Genomic DNA, 19,710 nt, shown 5'->3' with positions numbered 1-19,710 from the left:
GTGGCGCAGCTCCCCGGCCTTCCCCCAAACCTCCCCCAGCCGGCCTTTGTTTACCTTCGCCTGATCGCTCATTTATTTATCTATCTATTATTATAGGCGTCCCTCCTATTCAGCGCCCGTGTCTGTTAATTGTGTTATACCATTTAATTCCAACATCGGTCTCAAAAGAGCGCTTAATGAGAAAAGCATATACAACACGGATCACTTTGCTATTCAGCTCAGCCAGATGGACAACTGCTAACTTTTGTGTGTGTGTGTTTTTTTAAATAATGAAAATACTCCCTTGACAAAGGGGTTCGAATGAATAGGCACCAAATAGCACCTCAAACACTCCTAATTGTTTTTGAGGACAATGTAATAATCCGCAGGGTTCGTCTTTGGTGTCTGTGGACACGGTTTCCCGCGCACCTCGAGCTGCCGGCCCCTTTGGAAACGCGAGAGGCACGCGCACGACCCCCCGACAGCAACAGCCAGCCGGCACGCCCGAGGCTGCGCCACCCCCCCGACGGGCTTCGCAGCTTAGGAAAGAGACTGGGAACAGCACGCGACCTACAGGAAACACGCGTGAGCGCGGCTTTGGGGGTGAGGCAGCGAGACCCTGGGAAGCACCTTGGATCTGTCCTGGATAGCATCAGAAAGTCCCATCTCCCCACGAAAAACAGAACAATCTTCAAGCAAACATGCACCCCAGAGGGGGAAAAGGGGGAGGGGTTTTCCTTGTTTGTTCAACACCAAAGGCTGCGGGTTCAATAATTTTTAAGATACTTTTAAACATTTTGCCTGAGACGTGACACTCTCGCCCTTTTTCTCCCTTTGCTCCCACAGGGTCTTAACAAAAAGTCTCCTACAATCTGGAGCCGAAACCCACGACGCTGTTTTCTGCCTTTCTTAGACTTTTTTTTTTTTGTTAAACTTAGAAACCAGAGTCAAGCCCCAGATCCTCAGAGGACCCAGGAGTAACGTTTCCAAAGACCTGAAAAAAATCGGTTCCACCTGTTCTACCCCCCTTCCCCACCCCCAGGCATTGCACTTTAAACGCCCGCCGCAGGACGCGGGGCTTCGAGCGCAACTGGTTCTCGGGAGACTCTGCGCTTCTCCCCATTCCTTTGCAGTTTGGGTCAAAAACAGAGAAAAGAAAAAGCAAAGAAAACCTCACCAGCATCTCAGAGGGCCCGGTCGGCCTTTGTCTTAGCTCATTCTCTCCTTAAAGTGGTCTGACCACTTTGTCAAGGGCGCGCGGGAGGGGGGACGCCCCGGGGAAGGACACCTTTGTGGAGCCTCTAAAGACAAAAAGCAGGTTCCTAGGACGCGGCCCGGAAGGAACGCAGATTCTGGGCATCTCTGCTCCCGGCCCGCCAGCCACCAGCCACCTCTGCTAGGGGCGCCTTGACACTCTCAGCCTGCCCGCTCCCCACCCCCCGCGCCAGTCCCCAGCTCCGCGGACCTGGCCCGGGCCTTCAGATTTTACGCACATCAAAGGTTACTTTTTACGATGACAGATTGTCTTTATTCAAAACGTCTTTGTTCAACAAATGAACAGAGTAACGAGGTAAAATCCTTCTAGGTACATTTCCAAGACATTGTCAAAACATTTATGTCCATTTAGGATGTTTTTTTTATTCTTTTAAGGTTTTGTTCACTTTCTACTTCCTGACTTCATAACCCGACATTCTGTCTAAAAGTAAACTTAGGTCTCTAGGAGCACTGCTTTACACAAAGTGAACGACCGTGTGGGTCCTTTTTGTTTTCCCTTTAAAGAAGCAAACACTATCGTAGAATGGTTTTAAACAGAAATGTTGCCCTTTCTGTAGTTTTAAACTTTGATGCCTTTCCTCGCACACAGGTGAAGAGCGAATGGCACCTGGTTGTGTCGGATGACAAAACAGAGATAGTTAACTCTTTTCTTCAGGGTGCAAAAGGAAAAAAAAAATATGCTTATTCTAGATATATTTTCAGGATCTGAGAGTCAGGAGTCCAAAGCCCATCAGAAGAGAGAGAAGGGGACATAAATAAAGCAAAACCGCCTACTTGTTTTGTCCGAAGGGGGTACAGTTGGAGTTTGGTTTGGGGACGGTGGGACAGGGGCAGCTGTGTAGCTGTCGGAACGTTTGCAAGTTTCTGGCACCTGCGTGCGCCTGGGTGCCGGCGGCCGCCCCACCCTTCCCCCTGGAAGAGAGAGGCAGAGTCTGGGGTAGGGTAGAGGGCGGTGATAGGGATGACCCCGAGGCGCTGCCAGGGTGCAGACACCCACCGCTTCCAGGCCGCCCTCCGGGTCCGGCGGGCCGGGCTAGGGGTTACATGGCCGTGGCGTGGGCTGACGAATACGGGTCTATGCCAGTCTTGGTCATGCCCGGAAAGAGGATGTAGGCGACGGGGGGCTGCAGGGTGGAGGCGGACCAGGCGGTACAGTTACAGGGCACCACGTAGCCGGGGTTGGTGGGGGACGGGTGCGTGTGCGTGTGCTGGCTGGGGCAGCTGAGGCTGCCGAAGGCGCCGTTCTGGTAGCCCAGGGTGGACGCGTAGGGCAGCGTGCCGGTGGCCAAAGTGTGGGGCACTTCGCCCATCTTCTGAATGGCGCTCGAGCTAAACTGCGCGGGGTCCAGCAGGGAGTAGGGCGCCGAGGCGGGCGGCAAGAAGGCCCGGGCTTTCTCGGGCGCGCTCAGGAGGCCGTCGGAGGCCCCCACCGGCAGGCCGGCCGCCTTGAGCGGGTCCGTGTCGCCCAGGTAGGGCAGGGGGAAGACATACCTGTCCTTCTTGAGCAGGTTCTTGGGCTTGCGCCGCGGCCGGTACTTGTAGTCGGGGTGCTCCTTCATGTGCTGGGCACGCAGGCGCTTCGCCTCGTCGATGTAGGGCCGCTTCTCCGCCTCGGACAGCAGCTTCCACTCGGCGCCCAGGCGCTTGCTGATCTCCGAGTTGTGCATCTTGGGGTTCTCCTGGGCCATCTTGCGCCGCTGGCCCCGGGACCACACCATGAAGGCGTTCATGGGCCGCTTGATGTGGTCTGAAGGTTTGGACATGGTCCCGGCGGCGGGCGCGCGGGCGCGGGGTTGCGGGGCTCCGCGGGCGAGCCTGGGCGAGGCTGGTCGTCCGCGCGTCCTCTCCGAGCCGGGGGCTGGCGCTCCCCTGGCCTCGGCGTCGCTGGGTGGGGGGAGGGGGGCCGCCGGGGTGAAGCGCTGACCCCACAAAGTTCAGCGGGTCATGCCAGGCCCGGCACCTGGGCAGCCCCCGGGGGCGAGTGGGGGCAGGAAGGTGGGGGAGGAGAGGGCGGCCGGCCGGGGCTTGCGGGCCCGGGGGCTGGGGCCCAAGCACCGGAGTCTGGGGATTAGGCGAGCAGGTAGTGTGCTGGTGAGGGCAGGAAGCTCCTCCTTCTGGCCCTCTCCACCTTCGCCTTCCCTCGTTCCTCGCCCTCCTGCGACTCCGGCCGTGGCTCCCCCCTCCCGCGGCTTCCCCGTAGCTGCCTGGTCTAGCCCCGCACCTGGCGGCGAGTGCGGGGTGGCTGGTGAACGCGAGCCAAAAGCGGCGAAGTTCAAAGGCGAGGTGGGCCGGGACCGCACGCACTCTGACATAAGCGCTGGGCGGTGACTCCCCAACCTGGGCGCCCAATCAGCGGCAGAGAGGCGCGGGGGCGCACCTGCCACCGCGCCCGCGGAGGCAAGCAGGAGGGCGACGCGGGACGGCTGTGTGGGAGGGAGGGAGGAAAGAGCGCGGCCGGCTGGGAGCTGGGAACTTGGTACCATCCACAATAAAACTCTTGGCGGTCCCCGCTTCCCTCCCCGGTGTGCCAGGGAGACTCAGGGCTTCGAGGACAAAGACCCGGGAGGGGACAGCGAAGGGAGCCAGTCGAGAGTGCGGGTCGATGAACCCGATGGTCTCTCCCGGGAACGCCCCGACCGCACTTCCCTCCTTGTCCAAGGTCCTTGGAAAAGAAAACCAATGTAGGTAGACTGCGAAATAAACTTTTGGCGCCAGGCTCTGCGCGGTGCTTTGGCCGCGCTCTCCCGGGACGCCCCGCTCTGCCTCCACTTCTGCCCCGGGTGCGGCGCCGGGGCGAAGCTCTTGGCCCCCGGGCGCCGAGCCGTGCGCTCCGCGGCGATGCCTGGAGACCCAGCGACCGCTAACACTGCGGTTTCAAACCCGGTCCGTGAGCCCCGAGGAGCGGCCGCTCTTCACCTTGAGGGAGGCGAGATCACCATCATAATTCCTATCCGTGCTATTATTACTTAGCGATTGGGTATCTCCAACGTGCCCTCACAACTGTGCACACCCGAAGGGCCGCGCGGAGTCCTGCCCGCGCGGCAGGTCTGGGGACCTTCTCCAAGTCCCTCGCGCCGCGGCCCCCGGGCGCAGCCAACGGCCGTTTCCCCCGCAGAGGCGATTTGCACCCGGGCGCCTCTTTCCAGCCAGCGAGGCGAAGAGGCTCGTTTCTTGAGTCAGATGAGCATTTTTTTTTCGGGTAGAGAGGACGAAATAAGCCGCAGAGCCAACCTCCGCGCTGGTTTCCTTTGAATAATTGCCTGCCCGATGTGAAATGCCCTTGGGGGAAATATTTATTAAATGGAAACCATTGTCCCCGGCCCGGCGGGGTCTGCGTGTGTTCCAGGCTCATTGGCTTTTGCACAAGCCTCTCCTGGGAGGACCGGCCAGAAATGCGCTCCGCTGCGCGGCCCGGAGGGGAGAGGCTGGGGGAGGGAGGAGGGACGCCAAAGGGAAGGGGCGTCTCGCTTTGGCATGTAGTGTCTCACGTTTGAGGCGAAGACTTTGTTTCTCCTTCTTGAAACTAGAAAGATGCGGGGAATTTCTCACCCTTAGTGCTCTCCTAGAGAGGTGGGCCCTGGGAGCCCATTTTACAGATTAGAAAACTGAGGTTGTGAAAGGCTAAGTGACTTGCAAAAGAGAGTCGGTGGATTCCAAGTCTGGTGTACAGGACTGGAAGCCCTCCAATCTTTCCCCACCCTGTGAGGCTGCTCGTCTGAGGATTTGATGGTGTGGCAACCGAACGTGGAATTGATCAGACTAGAGAGGGTTCCAAAACCACCGTGCGGATAAACCGCACTGGAGGACTACTCCTTAGGCCGGGGTCTGGATTCTCTCAGGTTTGGGTCAGAGACTCGGCTTCCCCGGGTGTGCACCGCGCGCCCAGGGCGCCACCCCCGCTGCCCGTGGAAACTGGTGAATAGCCTTTACGTGCCTTCTCGGCCCCATCCCCCACGGCCCCAGGAGCCGTGGGCCCACCATCTCCCCTGGTTTTCTCTGCAGGAAGTCTCAGGTAGCTTCGGATCCCGGGAAGTCAGTCCCGGGAGGCTTTCCGAGAGGCGCAGGTGACTCTTGCTCTGACCCACCAGCACTGCGCTGCGCCCCGAGCCTGCCAGGGGTGGGTGTCCTGGGGCCACCGCGCGGTTCGAGTTCTGCCCGGCTGTCCCCGCGGCTTTGGGAAGGACCAGGAGAAACGCTCCACGCTGCAGAGATCAGCCTCGCACTCCCAAACTCTCAGGGGACCCAAAACCCCCACCCAGAGGTTTGGGTTAACACAAACCAACCCCTTGGAAACGGCTCAAGGAAGGGATCTACTATAGGATCCTTTCTCTCCCGGGTCCCCGAGGCAACTCCTGACCGGAGTGCGACCTCCTTCAAATCCTCTTTCCTGCCCCCTCCTCCCACCTACGATCCTCTCCAGAGCGCTGGAGCGCACCCTAGATTGCCGTGTCAACGAGCAGGCTGGGTTGGCACTCGCGCGGCGGCGGGGTGGCAGTCTGCGGGCAGAGCACCACCCACCCTCGCGCGGTTGGGGCCCTGAACTGCCCGGAGAACTCGCAGGCCCAGGCGGGCGCCCGCGTGCGTCCCCGCAGCGCTTCTTGGCCTCGAGGCAGGAACGACCTGCTGGGAAGGGACTGAGTCGAGGGCAGCGCCGGCGTCACATCCCGGAGTTTCTTGGGTGAATCGCGCGGCCGCCAGCACCCGTTCCGCAGCGCCGGGTGTCTAAGACTCTCCTCAGCGCTTGGCCAAGCGCAGGATTCCCTGGTACCGGGACCTAGTCTGGGGCTCCCTCCAGCCCGTACCTCGATGCGTGCCCCCCTCCCAACCCCGGGTTCTGCCTCCCCCCAGAGGACAGCACATCCGGGAGAGGTGGCCCCTGGAGAAAACAAGCAGCTTCGGCCACTAGTGCAACAGGAGAGACAGGTCGCCTGAATCTCTGAGGACTCTAGGACACTGGCTAGGGCAGTGACGAGGGCTGGCGGTGTCCCTGGCACTGAGCTCTTTCCGCTTCCACGTTTACCTGGAGAATCCAGGCACACACGAGCACGCGCTTCTTTACGCAGCACAGTTACGCAAAGCACACGGCACGCTGGCCTTGGCCAGGTGTCCCCACCCGGGAGCCACAGGGTTTCTACCAGGGTGCTCTTAACAGTTCCGGGAGAAGGAGAGGAAGAGGCTTTCCTCCCGCGCCCCCGCAGGGTTCAGCTTGCGCCTTCCTGGCTCTTGGCTCGAGGCTAAGTACTTGAACCAGCTTGGGCATTTCACCTCTCCTTTTGCCCACCTCGCGCGCATTTTCCAGGCCTCCAGTTTACCCCTCAGCCCCTCTGGGGAGCCTTCTTTGAATCCGGGGCTGGACTCGTAACCCTTCTACTCTCTCACCCCACAACCTCTCCCTCTCAGGCGCTCTCCGCAAACTCTCCCGTGGAGCCCTGTGCAGCTCACCAGACTTCGAGGGCAGGGGCTGTGTGTTATTCATCTGTGGGTACCCAGTGTCCGCGCAGCTCCTGACGCAGAGAAGACGCTCCATTAAACTCTCCTTTGGCCTAAGCCTAGGTGAACTTTTCTGTCTGGTGTCCCGGCCCTCCCCGCAGCTGCAGGGGCAGGACCCCAGATCCACTCGGAGAGAGTGGAGGGCTGGAGTCCGGGGCCCGCAGGTCGGCACCGACCTGCCTGGCCTCAACTCTCCGCCTCTTTGGCCAGCCAACGCCCTTCCTCTCCAGCGGGCAGAGGCCTCCACTCCTCGTGTCCTGGACGCAGCGATCGCCGAGTGCCGAGAAGACGGTGCGGCCCCGAGAGCGCATCGTGCGCCCCGCTGGCTTCGGGAAGACACTAGGAGAGTCGTCTGCGTGCAGAGGAGTCGGGGTGCTGGGTGGTCCGGGGCGCTGGTCCTGCCCTCGGTCCCTCCGGAGTCCCAGAGGGGAGCTGAGCGAAGCCGCAGGGGGCAGCCGTGGCCCCAGCTCGCTGCGGGGAGGGTGAGCACCGGGTGCTCGCTGTTGTTCAGCGAAGGCCGCGGTGGTCAGGCCCAGGCGAGGCTCAGCGTTGCGGTGATCAATGGATATCGGGAAATGAGGCTCTCTGGTTAAATCATAAACTTTTAATTTTTTATTACCAAAAATATTTTCTTAAAGTTTGGCATCTCCTTTCTTTCTTTCTTTCTTTCTTTCTTTCTTTCTTTCTTTCTTTCTTTCTTTCTTTCTTTCTTTCTTTCTTTCTTTCTTTCTTTCTTTCTTTCTTTCTTTCTTTCTCTCTCTTTCTTCCTTCCTTCCTTCCTTTCTTTCTCCCTCTCTTTCTTTCTTTCTCTCTCTTTCTTCCTTCCTTCCTTCCTTCCTTTCTCCCTCTCTTTCTTTCTTTCTCTCTCTTTCTTTCTTCCTTCCTTCCTTCCTTCCTTTCTTTCTCCCTCTCTTTCTTTCTTTCTTTCTTTCTTTCTTTCTTTCTTTCTTTCTTTCTTTCTTTCTTTCTTTCTTTCTTTCTTTCTTTCTTTCTTTCTTTCTTTCTTTCTTTCTTTCTCTCTTTCTTTCTTTCTCTCTCTCCTTCCTTCCTTCCTTCTCTCTCATCCTCCTTCTCTCCCTCCCTCCTTCCTTTCCTTCTTTTATGCCCCTGTTCTTTGTCTATTTTTATATTGGGACCTCACATATCCTATCACTTACAAAAGGACCCAGGGCTCTGGTCCTTTTAAGACATTCTTGGTAATCACTTTGAGTTTTCCCTCCAGACGCTACTTACTGTTGTGACATATTTATTGAGCACTTACTATGTCTCAGGCACTGTGCTGGGTGCTGGGATACAGCAGGGAAGAAGAAATGTAAGAACTTTTCCCCACAATGCTAGAACTTGATATTTGGACAGGTAATAAGCAAGGAAACAAATGCCTGGGGTGATTCCCTGGTTCCTGTCGTTCCAGGCAAGATGCTTAACCTCTCTGTGCCTGGTTTCCTGACCTGTGATATGGATATAATGATTTGTATCAGTACTAAATGAATTAATATGTGGAAAGCCCTTCGAAGAGCCCCTGGCATGTAGAAACTGTTCAATAAGTGGTCAGATGCTGTTAATCCATGACTAAAGAGGGCCTTTCTAATAATGATAAGACCTAATAAGTGAATCAGGGTGATGAGATATAGTGGATGAGGGAAGGAGGGGTGGAACATTTTAGACTGGGCGGTCAGGGACCTGATCATGGGAAGGAGCAAGTCATCTTCATGAAAGAAGATCAGGAGATGGGGGAGGGGCCATTCCTTGCAGAAGGAGCAGGAGATGTCCTCGCCTGAAGAAGAGACCAGCTAAATGCACCGAAGGATTTAAGGAGCCAGGGTGGGTGAGGCCTGACCATGATCCAGGAGAGAGAATAGGAAAGGCTGGGTGAGGCAGGACTCAGATTATACAGGGCCTTGTAGACCCCATAAAGAGCTGGGTTTTAGTCTACTAACTGGGAAGTCACTGGAGTATGAGTAACACTAGTATCATTTAGCAACAATCCCAACTCCTCCCCCCACCTCCCAGCACAAAAGGTTGATTATCAGACACTCTTCTTAGGGAGGACTCTGATCCCCCAGGGGGCCAGAAACTTTATAAATTGATCAATTTGTATCAGCTAGGGTCAGATGCTTGAGCATCTTTTGCAGAATAAGGCTACTCCTGCTAAACGTTTTGGACTCCTTTTATCTCTTCTTTCCCTTCAGGAAGCCAACGAGTAAAACTCGGGATGGTGGCAGCCTTTCAGGATTCTGAAAACATGTCCATTTATATCCAGCAGGCATTAGCAGCCTGATGCGTCCCTGATTCGCTCTTTAGTGTTCTTTCCACGTCCCCTCAAGTGCAATTCTACTTCCCTGTGGAGAGCTTCTGGCCTCCGAGTTGGCCCTTTCTGGAGAAACTTGACTACCTTAGCCTGAGAAATAGAAGACTCATATATGAGCAAATGAGTTTTCCTTAGGATAAAAAAAAATCCCAGTGGTTATAAGAATAGGACAGATATATTTTGTTTCTAAGAATAAAGTCCAAAGCATGCCTCATTGAATGCCTCTGCCTTAGGTTTTTATTGTGTTTAGGAGTTTCATATGAATTAGGGATCCCCTGCCCCCATTCTTCTAATGGAAGAATCCTTGGCCAGCTTTTATCATAAATGGTACACTTTGAGGATCTGTGTCTGCTTAATGCAATTGGCCAAGGTATTGGAGCATACGTTCTTTTGCCAATTTTATCACAAATTATACACTGCAGAAGATAAGATGAATATCTGGCAATAAACCCCAAACAAGGGTTAGAATAGCACTCCGTCTCTAAGTGGTACCTGCCTCTGTCCCCAAATGAAATGACAGGAAACATTAGGGCAGTTAGCATTTCCAAAGGGTGCCATCTTAAGCATGTTTATTTTCCCATACTTGTTTCTTTAAAGTGCCATTTTAACATTCTGTGAAGACCAACAACCCTTACTATTACACTTAATAAGAAAATCATTGAAATATTTGCTGACTGGGTTGGTGTAGAAAGATTTCAAGACTAGGACTTTCAATTACTATGAGTCTTTGGGAAAATTACCTAACTTCTCTTGGCTTCAATTTTCTCACCTGCAAAGTGGGGACAATAATACTACACTGTTTGCTTGTCAGGCATTGTATTAGTTATCTGTTGCTGTGTAACAAAGTTACTCCAGCACTCAGTGGCTTAAAGCAACAAACATTTATTATCTCATACAGGTTCTGAAGGTCAAGACTCCAGGAGCAGCTTAGCTTGGTGGTTCTTTCTCAGGATCTCTTGAGGGCACAGCCAAGGTGTTGGCCTGGGTTGCAGTTATCTGAAGGTTTGACTGACCTGAGGGTCTGCTTGCAGCTCACTCATGGGGCTGCTGGCAGGAGGCCTCAGTTTCTCACCACGAGGGCCTCGCCCTAAGCGCTGCTCCCACAACACGGCAGCTCTGTTCACCAGGGCTTATGATCTGAGCAACCAAAAATGAAGTTGCAATATCTTTCATAACTGAATCTTGGACTCTTCATACCATCAGTTCTGCTGTGTTCTGTTGATCCACAGACCAAGCCTGGTACAATGTGGGAGGACATCAGGCATCATGTGCCCACCAGGAGGTGGGATGACTGGTGGCCATCTTGGAGAATGCCTACCTCAGACTCCAACTGGGTAACAGACTGGAAAGAGCTTTGCAGACAGCAAAGCACCATAACTCTAAGTTATCCCCGCTCAGTTTATTTCTTCGTGACATGGTAGCAGCTAGCTCTTGGCGGAATTGTTCAGAGAACGCCATTTTGGTTCCACCATTTCCCTCTTCTGCTGCACATTTGTCCTGCTGGGGCTGGCTTTTCACCTTCCCCCAGTTTCTTTTTACACCTCCCCGCCCCTTACCATTCTCTTCCCCACACTGCCTCCTGTGCAACCCTTATCAGTTGGATTCCAGCTAATATACCTGCGAATAATTAAAGTGCCCTATAGGATTTAGGAGTTATAGGACCTCAGAAGAGGACAGCTGAAGCCGGGTCAATGTGACCGCAATGGGAGGCTAGGGCCAGTGGGCTGAGCCAGCTGGGCAGGGAGTCTCCTGCGTCACTGCGGGAACGACAGTCATTCCGCTGACTGCTGTTCAGCTGACCCTGATTCTGAAACCTGCAGTTAAATAAAATGTGAAAAAATTAACTAATAAATTAATTAGCAATCAGGTGATGAGCAATGAGTGCATTGACTCAGACTATGCTGAAAAACCCAGTAGGTCTCCTGCCCCAGAAAATTCTTGCTTGTTACAATTCCTGAAAGAACCTTTTCCCAGAGGCGATCGCTTTTCATTCTTTTAGTGTCTTTTCACATTTCCATATTTCTTAAAAACTGTGCAGACTGGTCAGCACTGGCTGGATGGGTGAGGAATTGCCCCTCCACATCCTCGGCTTCCCCTCCTCCACCCTTCCAAAGTATTTATATTAGGTTTTTTTGGTTAAATCAACAGTTAGTGTTTACATTATGACACCTATGCACATACTATTCACAGTTGAGCATTGTAGTGTATTATGATTATTTTCCTTTCCTATTTTCTAATAATTGCCCTATTTTCCACTTGGCTTGCTCGGTGGCTGTTGCTGAATCACCCCACGCCTTCCCGTAGCCTCTCACACAATCTTCCCCAAGGTCAGTCGTGCCAGGCCGTCCCCCACACCAGTCTCTTTCTTGGAGACATCCTTTCTGGAGCCCGTTTCCTTCTGGGTGGCTGTTCCTATATTTTGGATCTCACCTCTCCCCATTTCTCATTTGACTCCCATGTTCCGTTGGAGTGCGTCTTCCGGGTTTTCATCAGATTGAAGAGACGGCATGACGACGGGAGCCCTAAATACAAGTCTCTAAAGTCCCACGGCACCGATATGGAAGGGGGGCTTCTATGCCTGGGACCAGGGGTCTCCCTTCATCATCACCTAGAGCTTTCCATCCATTCCTCTCCCTCGTGGGAGCTCCAGTTGTGTCCGTGTCTGCCTATCTCGGGTTTCACCCCTCAGGCTTCCCAGTTGCAGGAGTGCCCCATCTCTCCACTTTTCCTCCTCCCTTGGCTCTGCTGCCTACCTCTGCTTTCCGAGCTCCTATCTGGCTTAGCTCTTGGCATTCTCACCTCCTTGCCTTCTGAGAGCCTGTGCCCTCCTGCTGCCCGGTGGCAGTCCTACCCTCTGACATGCTTCTCCACCCTTGTTAGGACTCTCCCTAAAGTCATGCAAGGGATCAGCTGCCTCTGAGATAGCTCTGGCTGTGTGGTCTGGAAGAGCTGGTGTCTCTGATTCTAGTGTGGGTTAGTGGCAAGAGTCTGAGTTTGCTTATGAGGGAAAGTTCAGTCATGACCCAAGCCTGAGAAAGCCTCAGGTGAGGACCAAACAGGACTGGATGCAGGAGTTGGGCAGAGGATGGCATCTGTCCTTCCTGGTCAGTGTCCATAAGGATTTCAGCAAGACCAAGGAGGCAAGACTTAGAACTCAGAAAGGAGCGGACAATTATACCAGGTAGCAGCCAATAATTACTGAGATCTTCTTTACTATGTTTCAGGTACTATGCATTAACTCTCTACATGTGCTGTTTTATTTAATACACACAATAAGCCTAGGTGGAGAGGTCTGTTATTACTCCCATTTTGCAGATGAGGAAATTATGGTCCACAGCGCCTAGATAAGACTTGTCCAAAGTCAAAGAGCTACTAAATGGGTACATTTGGGATTTGAAGACATTAGTTGACTGACTCAAGAGCCTTCAGTCTTGTCTTGATTCAGCACAGTGTAGCAGTGTGAGCTGAGGATGAAACCTAGGCCTGTTGGAGACAGAGGAGGATTTTGTGGATACTGGAGGGCTGGATTTTCACAGAAGGCTGTCCTGTACAGGGAGCTTGACCCTCATCCTTTACAAAAGGATGAAGGGACCTCACAGGTTGAGGGGAGGAAAGCAGTTATTCCAGGTGGGAGCAGGTAGTAAGAGAACCTGACACAAACTGAGAAAAGGTGAAAAGTAAGATGCACAGATCCTGATGTCATGGAATGCCAGAATGAGGGGTTGGCAATCTGCTGGATGGACAACTAAAATAATAAGTTTGAGAGATGAGGAGCAAATGTTTAAAACTGGGAGTATATGAAGTTAAGTATGAGAATGTCAAATGGATGATGAAAAGAAGAAATTGGAAGTAATGCTGTAATTATTGACTGTACTTTTTTATTTTGGGTAAGCATTTGCAATATTTCTGTGAATGCAACATTTATTTCAATAAACCCCCACGACTTTTTGCTTTTATAAGAAAGCAGAATGTCTTGTCTCTTGATGAAGACTTATTTTGGACTGTTATCAGGGTTTAACCAAATAACAGCAGTTCTTTTCTAAAAATATTTTTAGTTTTGTACTTATGACGCTAGAGTGAATTGATTTCCTTATCAACCTATGTTCAAGAGCTAAATTCAGTAGGATAATTTAAGCAAAGATTAGTCTTGACTATAAATCAGAGCACTCTATTAATATTTCTTGGATTATAATTTACAAGTTAATCTCAACATTGTATTTCATAGTACTTCTAACACACTGTGATTCTTTGCTTACTGATCTCCAAAATAGCCACAAAATGGTGAGAGAAACAAGCCACCTTGGAATGGCTTTCTGCAACATTTACATGCATGCAAGCTATGGACTAGGATTGGTGCCTACATCCGTTTTATCCTACTCTACTAGGCTGCTGAAAGACTTGTTTGAAAATGTCTAAACATACAATATGTTCATTCGTTGGAAATGAGAGGGTGAATTTGAGCTAAATAAACTAGGTCAGACACCTCGAAATGATCAGGACACAGGACCCCTCCTCATTTGCAAACCATCCTATCTTGCTAAAACAAAATCTGTGATAGGGGAGCGGCTGTAGCTCAAGTGGTTGGGCACCTACTTCCTATGTATGAGGTCCTGGATTCAATCCCTGGTACCTCCTAAAAAAGTAACCATGACAGACAATGCTCACTGGCAAAGGCAACAGTCATTTTCCATTTTCTTCCCTGTTAATAGAATTTTGCTTGTGACCAGTGCCAAGGGGTTGTTTATTAAATCAATAATAGACTCTCCATTGGCTTGTTAGTGATTAAAGTTGGGTCTGTGACCTAGTCTGGCCAGTGAGAAGTCTCCTCTGGGATGGGGTTCTGGGAAGAGTTTTTCTTGCCGTCGAAAGAATTATAGCCGAGGAAATGGTCCCCAGTTTTCCTGCTTTGGGATATTGTCACCACAGAAATGAGGGTGGCCATGAGGGTAGGTCCCACGGAGGACTAGGAGTAAGGAGACAGGTCAATAAGATGAGGATGGGAGAGTGGAAGAGGGGGAGAGGTCCATCCCTTCACGACTTTGTAGAGCTGCTGAATTAACCGACTTTGGAACCCAACTTTAATGCTGCTTGATCTGTGGAAAAATTCATTTTCCCATTGTTTAAGTCCTTTCTGATTTGGTTTTCTGTTGGTGCGTCCAAAAGCTCCTCTATGATAGCAAAGCCTCTCGTTTTCACCACTTCAGGTTTTGTCTAGAATTGGGCTTGGCTGAATTTATACAACCATGGCTAAGCTTTTACTTGTAGAAGCTGAGGCTCTTTTGGTATGCATGTCTGAATCTTCTTTTTATGGATTTTCTGTTCAGTTATACTCTATTTTCACATGCTTTAATATAGTAAAATTGTGATTATTTTTACTGACCAGTTTATTTGGTTTGGCATCTGCTTGCTGTATAAATAACCTCTCAGTTTTGCAATCCAGGAGGAATAGGAATGAGCTGTGCTGAGTCTCACCCTGCAATGGTCTGAGAACAGCAGCTAGCACTTTGTCGCTGCTGGGGAAACATGAGGTTGGCCCCAGTGAGGTCCAGGGTCAGGATGCCCTCCCCGTTATACCACCTCTGCTCCTATCCTGGGGCCACAGACCTAGCCTACATTTGGGCTGATATTGCCAATCCTGTTCCAGCTGCCCCTGTCTTCTTAGCAGCCTTTTGGTCACCTATTGTTCTGACTGCATTCTCTTCAGGGGGCTGCAATAGAGGGCCATCAGATTCTAGTAATTTCACCTGTGAGGTTTCTCTTCCCACCTTTTGATGTCCAAAATTGGATGTTTCTTCTCTATCTTTTCCTTTCAGAGGAAGAGGTACCCTTCCTTTTTTCTAAGGTTCCCTCTACCACTGCATTGTTCTACCTTCTTCCTCTGCTTTAAAGCATAGACTTTTATATTAACATGCCTATGCTTTCTGCAAAGACTTCTTCTTTTGGGCTAAGCATGGGCTTTTATCCTGCTGCAAAAGACAAGCTGAGGGGAGCAGATGTAGCTCAAGCCTGCTTCCCATGTACAAAATTCTGTGTTCAATCCCCAGTACCTCCTAAAAACAAACAAAGAAACAAACAAAAAACCCAGTTCTCATTGGCGAGCAGATGTAGTTCAGTGACGGAGCAACTGCTTTCCTTGTTTGAGGAGAAAATCAAGAGAATCTTTGAGAACTTGATCTAGAGTCTTCACATTGATGAGCTACTGAACCAACCCTGAAATCATTTGCCTCAGGCCATTCTTTTCTGTGAGAAAGATAAGCTTCAGTTGTTTAAGTCATTTTTAGTTGACTATTATGGAACTTACAACCAAAAGTATTTTAACAATCCATAAATCCATCTGATTGTGGATGAATACATAATACTGCCACATGTATTTATTCATTCCTGTTTGTCAAGTGCATGTTACATGAACTACAAATTTGTTTAAAAGAAGAGAAGGTATAGGCATGTAGGCTTTTATGCAGTATGTTTTCCCCTCTTTTTTCTAACAGAACCCCGAATTTTTTTCTAAAGTATTCACCACTTTTCTTTACAGGCAAGTACTTGGGAAATGAAGCCATCCCACTTCCAGCTCCAGGAGTAAACCTGAAGGCATAGTCCAATCCTAATCTCTGCCTGTGATTGCTCCAGGAATGGTCATGTGTACATCTTTAGGCCAATTAAATTTGAGGGAAAGTTTTCCAGGAGACTTCTGGGGATAGTTCTTTTTTTTTTTTTTTTTTTTAATTGACTTTGTAATAATATTACATTAAAAATATATATGTGAGGTCCCATTCAACCCCACCCCCCCCACCCCCCCCCCTCCCCCCCCCAACAACACTCGTTCCCATCATCATGACACATCCATTGGATTTGGTAAGTACATCTTTGGGCACCTCTGCACCTCATAGACAATGGTCCACATCATGGCCCATACTCTCCTCCATTCCATCCAGTGGGCCCTGTGAGGATCCACGATGTCCGGTGATCACCCCCGAGGCGCCATCCAGGGCAGCTCCACGTCCCAAATACGCCCCCACCTCTCATCTCTTCCTGCCCTTCCCTATAGTTCTTTTCCATAAGAAAGGACTTATGGAAAGAGATGGACTTTCTTACTCCCCTGATGTGTCTCAGCGTGAGAGCTGGAGAGCTTCAGTTGTTGTGCTGCCAGCCTGAGGGCAAAGCACACAGTGAAGAGTAGAGTCATGTGATGGGAAAACCTTGGGCCATGGTGACAAAATGGAGCCATTGAATCAGCCCTCTCTGAAGTCTTTCCTCTGTATTTTCTGGTGTCTGAGATAAATATTTGTCATATATAACCAGGTTGAGCCTGGATTTCTGTGCTTTGTCATTGAAAGCATCCAAATTCTTGAAATTGATACTGAACTTGGGGGAACCTTTTGCTCCTCATTTCCCCAGCCAAAAGCTACTCAAAGCACATCCCAATCATGCTGATGTCTGTAAAATATTTGGATTTTAAATAGGTTTCTGTCTTCTCCAAAGGGTTAGGAATGGTTGTTCTGGAAGATCTTCTCAAGATGATTGTCTCCTTCCTCTTTTGGCTCCTTTTTTTTTTAAAATATGGGATGTTTCATGAATTTTTGTGTCATCCTTGTGCAGGGGCCATGCTAATCTTCTCTGTATAATTCCAATTTTAGTGTACTTTCTGCCAAAGTAAGCACTGTCTTCTGGTTCTTAGTGGTCTCTTTTCCTTTTCTGCTCCTTCAAGGCCTGGAAAGTTTCTGGGGGGAAGAGACAAGAAGGGGTTGGTAAGGGCACTGTCCAGCCACCTCTGCCCATGGAGGGAGAGGGTCTGTCTGAGGAGGGAAGTATGGCACTGCGTGGAGCAGAGCCATCCAGGAAATGACTGCTGAACTTCATGGACTCTTTGGGGAAGGACGAGAGAGAACCTTTGCAGTTATGCAGTGGAGAGCTAGTTCCAGAGGTGAAAGTGTGACCTGATTATGGTGAAAAATTCAAGTCAATTAGACCAGTTCAATACATTTATTATGAGCTTCTAATATGTGCAAAGCCTCACAATCAGTGCAGCACGGGGTTCCACTTATGTAGTTCACAGCCTCTGCCTCCAAATTCTAAGAATGGTGATACTACATAAAAATAACTTTAGAACCTGCCACATGGGTAATATGCTACCAGCCTGTGAGCTGACCCTCAATGCGTGAAATTGTGGAAACTGAGAAGCAAAATGTTACTGGCTCTTCTGATTATATCGAGACCTTATAACTCTATCTGGAGGACGTTTTGCTCTATTATCACCATGTGGACTGACCTATAGGACGAACAACATCTCCAGATCAAGTAAAAATAGAAGGAATGACACATCTGGGTCTCAGCCCAGGTTTTCCAGAGGGTACAGATACCAGCTCCATTGGATGTAATAATAATTTTTATAAGAAACTAGGATTCTGAAATCTGATTCTTCAGAAAGTTCTTAGTTTAAAAAGTAAAGTTTCTTTACTTCAGGTTTTCAGGGCCTTTAATGTGCTAATGGGCATTGTGAATCGCTAAGAAAAGAATACTGTATGATTTTTTTCCTAATTTACTTGCCAAAAAATTCTTCCTTCATTGATGCAGGCTAGTGGAATATGTCTTTGGAGGATATTGCCCCATCCTAGTGGAATCTAATGATGGGATCCAGTAAAAGTGAAATACTTGGAACTGGAAAGGGTGGATTCTCTATTGAGAATGTGAAATTTCCACATAAATAGAATTATGATCCAACTACTATGTCTTCCCACATTACTGATATTGTTCCCTGTTTAGAACTGATACCTCTCTTTTGGGAATAATAACAAACAATGGGATCAGTTTATCTTGGGAGTAACACTTAAGTCAACTTTTTGAGTATGGCCAGAGTGCTTTTTCCAATAGCAGCCTACAACTGGAAACCTAATGAGTGAGTCTCCCCCATAGTATCTGACCTCTAGTAGAAATGAGTGTTTCTGTCTAGAAGGTCCACATGTTTCCACTTTGGCCACCATCTGCCCTTTGGAGGTTGAAGAAAATCCTCGCTCTAGATTCCCAGAGTCCTATGCCCCAAAGTCTAAGACAAGATTTAGAATGTTCTGTGGCAACTCATGAAAACTTAACCTAAGAGGACCATATGAGAAGCACAGGGGAAGGATGGAAATACCCAACTCTCACACAAGGCCTCTGGGCTAAACGGGATTGTTGATTACATTAGCATACCGCCAAAGTCACAAACGCACATAGAACGATTGGATTCTAGATCGGCTGAAATCTGTACAGTTACTGATGACCAACATGACAGCTTCCCTGTGCATTATGGGTGAGTGGAGTAAGCGGTGCATTTCCCGGAGAGTGAAGCAAAGCTCTGTAGTCAGTCATTGCAGGTATGTTCAGTAGATCCGCTTACCAGAAAGCCAATCTCCAGAAGGGCAGACTTTGAAGAGGAAAAGAGACAGTGATGTGCCAGCTGATGTCCAGTCCCAGTTAATGGATGACATCACACTGGAACAAGGGAACAGGGGACACAGCAGTCCCCCAACACATGCCCATTTTTCTCTTATGGGGAAGTGAGAGGATTAAAGGGAAAAAAGTCAGTTTTTCCATGTTTAAAATGTAAAGTATGAGATTATGTTTTTCTTTATCTTTAAAACTGTATATGTCCTTGGTTAGGAAACGATAGTAGGTAGTAGCTGCTTTTTAAAAAACATACTTGACAAAATAAAAAGTTATAACTCCCATTAGTCCCATAGTTAAAATTCGTTGCATGCTTTTTCTTGGGTTTTGTTTGTAATTGTATTGCTCTGCATGTAGCGATCACTATCTGGAGCACAGTGACATCTTAACCAAAAGTCTCAGGTTGCAAGATGCCGAGGATGAGAGAAAAAGGGGGATAAAAATAACCTGGAGGCGTGAAAGTGAAGAATGATCCAATGAGGATTGTCAGTGTAAATTTGAAATCCAATTCATATTAAAACAGAATGCTTTTAGGCGAAGTTAGTCAGCCAACAACAACAACAACAGCAATAATATGAAAAAGAAGTAGGAGGAGGAGGAGGAGGAAGAGGAGGTTGTGATGCCTATTTCAGGGCAGTTGTGATGGTCCAGTTCCCTGAGGGATGGTTCTGGTCTGCTATCCGGGCAGACCAGTGCTCACTGCCTTGAAGGAATAACTAGACTCTTCTGAAAAATATTCAGACACCTTATGGAGAGAAAGGGTTTTAATGTTAATTGCTTCTGATTTAAGCACACAATCTTAGATTTATTATAAAATACTGTTTTGAAAGTCATCCATGGTTCTATTACATAAGTACCAGTGACAATTTATAAAATATATTTCTCACTGGTAAGTAATTTGTTATCTTAAATTGTACGATATAGTTTTTGAAATTATAGGATTAGAAGCTTCTGGATTTAAGCTATCAAAATTTCATAAGACAAATCTATTAATCATTAATAGATTTATCTTATGACAAATCATTTTTATCCCACTTTTTCTATCATCCTTAGCATCTTTCAACTTTATATATGAGGTTTGATTACAAGGGTATGGGATTGATTTATATGTATGGTTGATGATTGATTTATAAGTATGTCTTATTTATATTTGGTAGTATTTTGAATCCAAACAAGAACTTTTAAGAGAGAAGGAGTACAATATAGTAACTTTGGCTTCAAAGTGGTTTCAATCTCTC

General features: G+C 49.2%; 1 protein-coding gene and 1 non-coding gene across 2 annotated transcripts; both read right to left on the bottom strand.

The window, feature by feature from the left end:
• Positions 1-2,294: 2,294 nt before the first annotated feature.
• Positions 2,295-3,017, bottom strand: SOX14 (SRY-box transcription factor 14). Its single transcript, XM_004453776.2, has one exon. The coding sequence runs from the start codon at positions 3,015-3,017 to the stop codon at positions 2,295-2,297; it is 723 nt and encodes a 240-aa protein (XP_004453833.1).
• A 13,586-nt stretch (positions 3,018-16,603) lies between these two features.
• On the bottom strand, positions 16,604-16,706 carry LOC111763034 (U6 spliceosomal RNA). The gene has a single exon (XR_002795997.1). It is a non-coding gene; the product is annotated as a U6 spliceosomal RNA (small nuclear RNA).
• Between the last annotated feature and the right edge of the window lie 3,004 nt (positions 16,707-19,710).

The sequence above is a fragment of the Dasypus novemcinctus genome, chromosome 4, assembly GCF_030445035.2.
Source record: "Dasypus novemcinctus isolate mDasNov1 chromosome 4, mDasNov1.1.hap2, whole genome shotgun sequence".
In the NCBI taxonomy this organism is placed as follows: domain Eukaryota; kingdom Metazoa; phylum Chordata; class Mammalia; order Cingulata; family Dasypodidae; genus Dasypus; species Dasypus novemcinctus.
This window is presented reverse-complemented; position numbering and strand designations above follow the sequence as displayed.

Coding starts and splice junctions, on each gene's coding strand:
- SOX14 (XM_004453776.2), bottom strand. CDS start 3,017: ATGTCCAAACCTTCAGACCACATCAAGCGGCCCATGAACGCCTTCATG.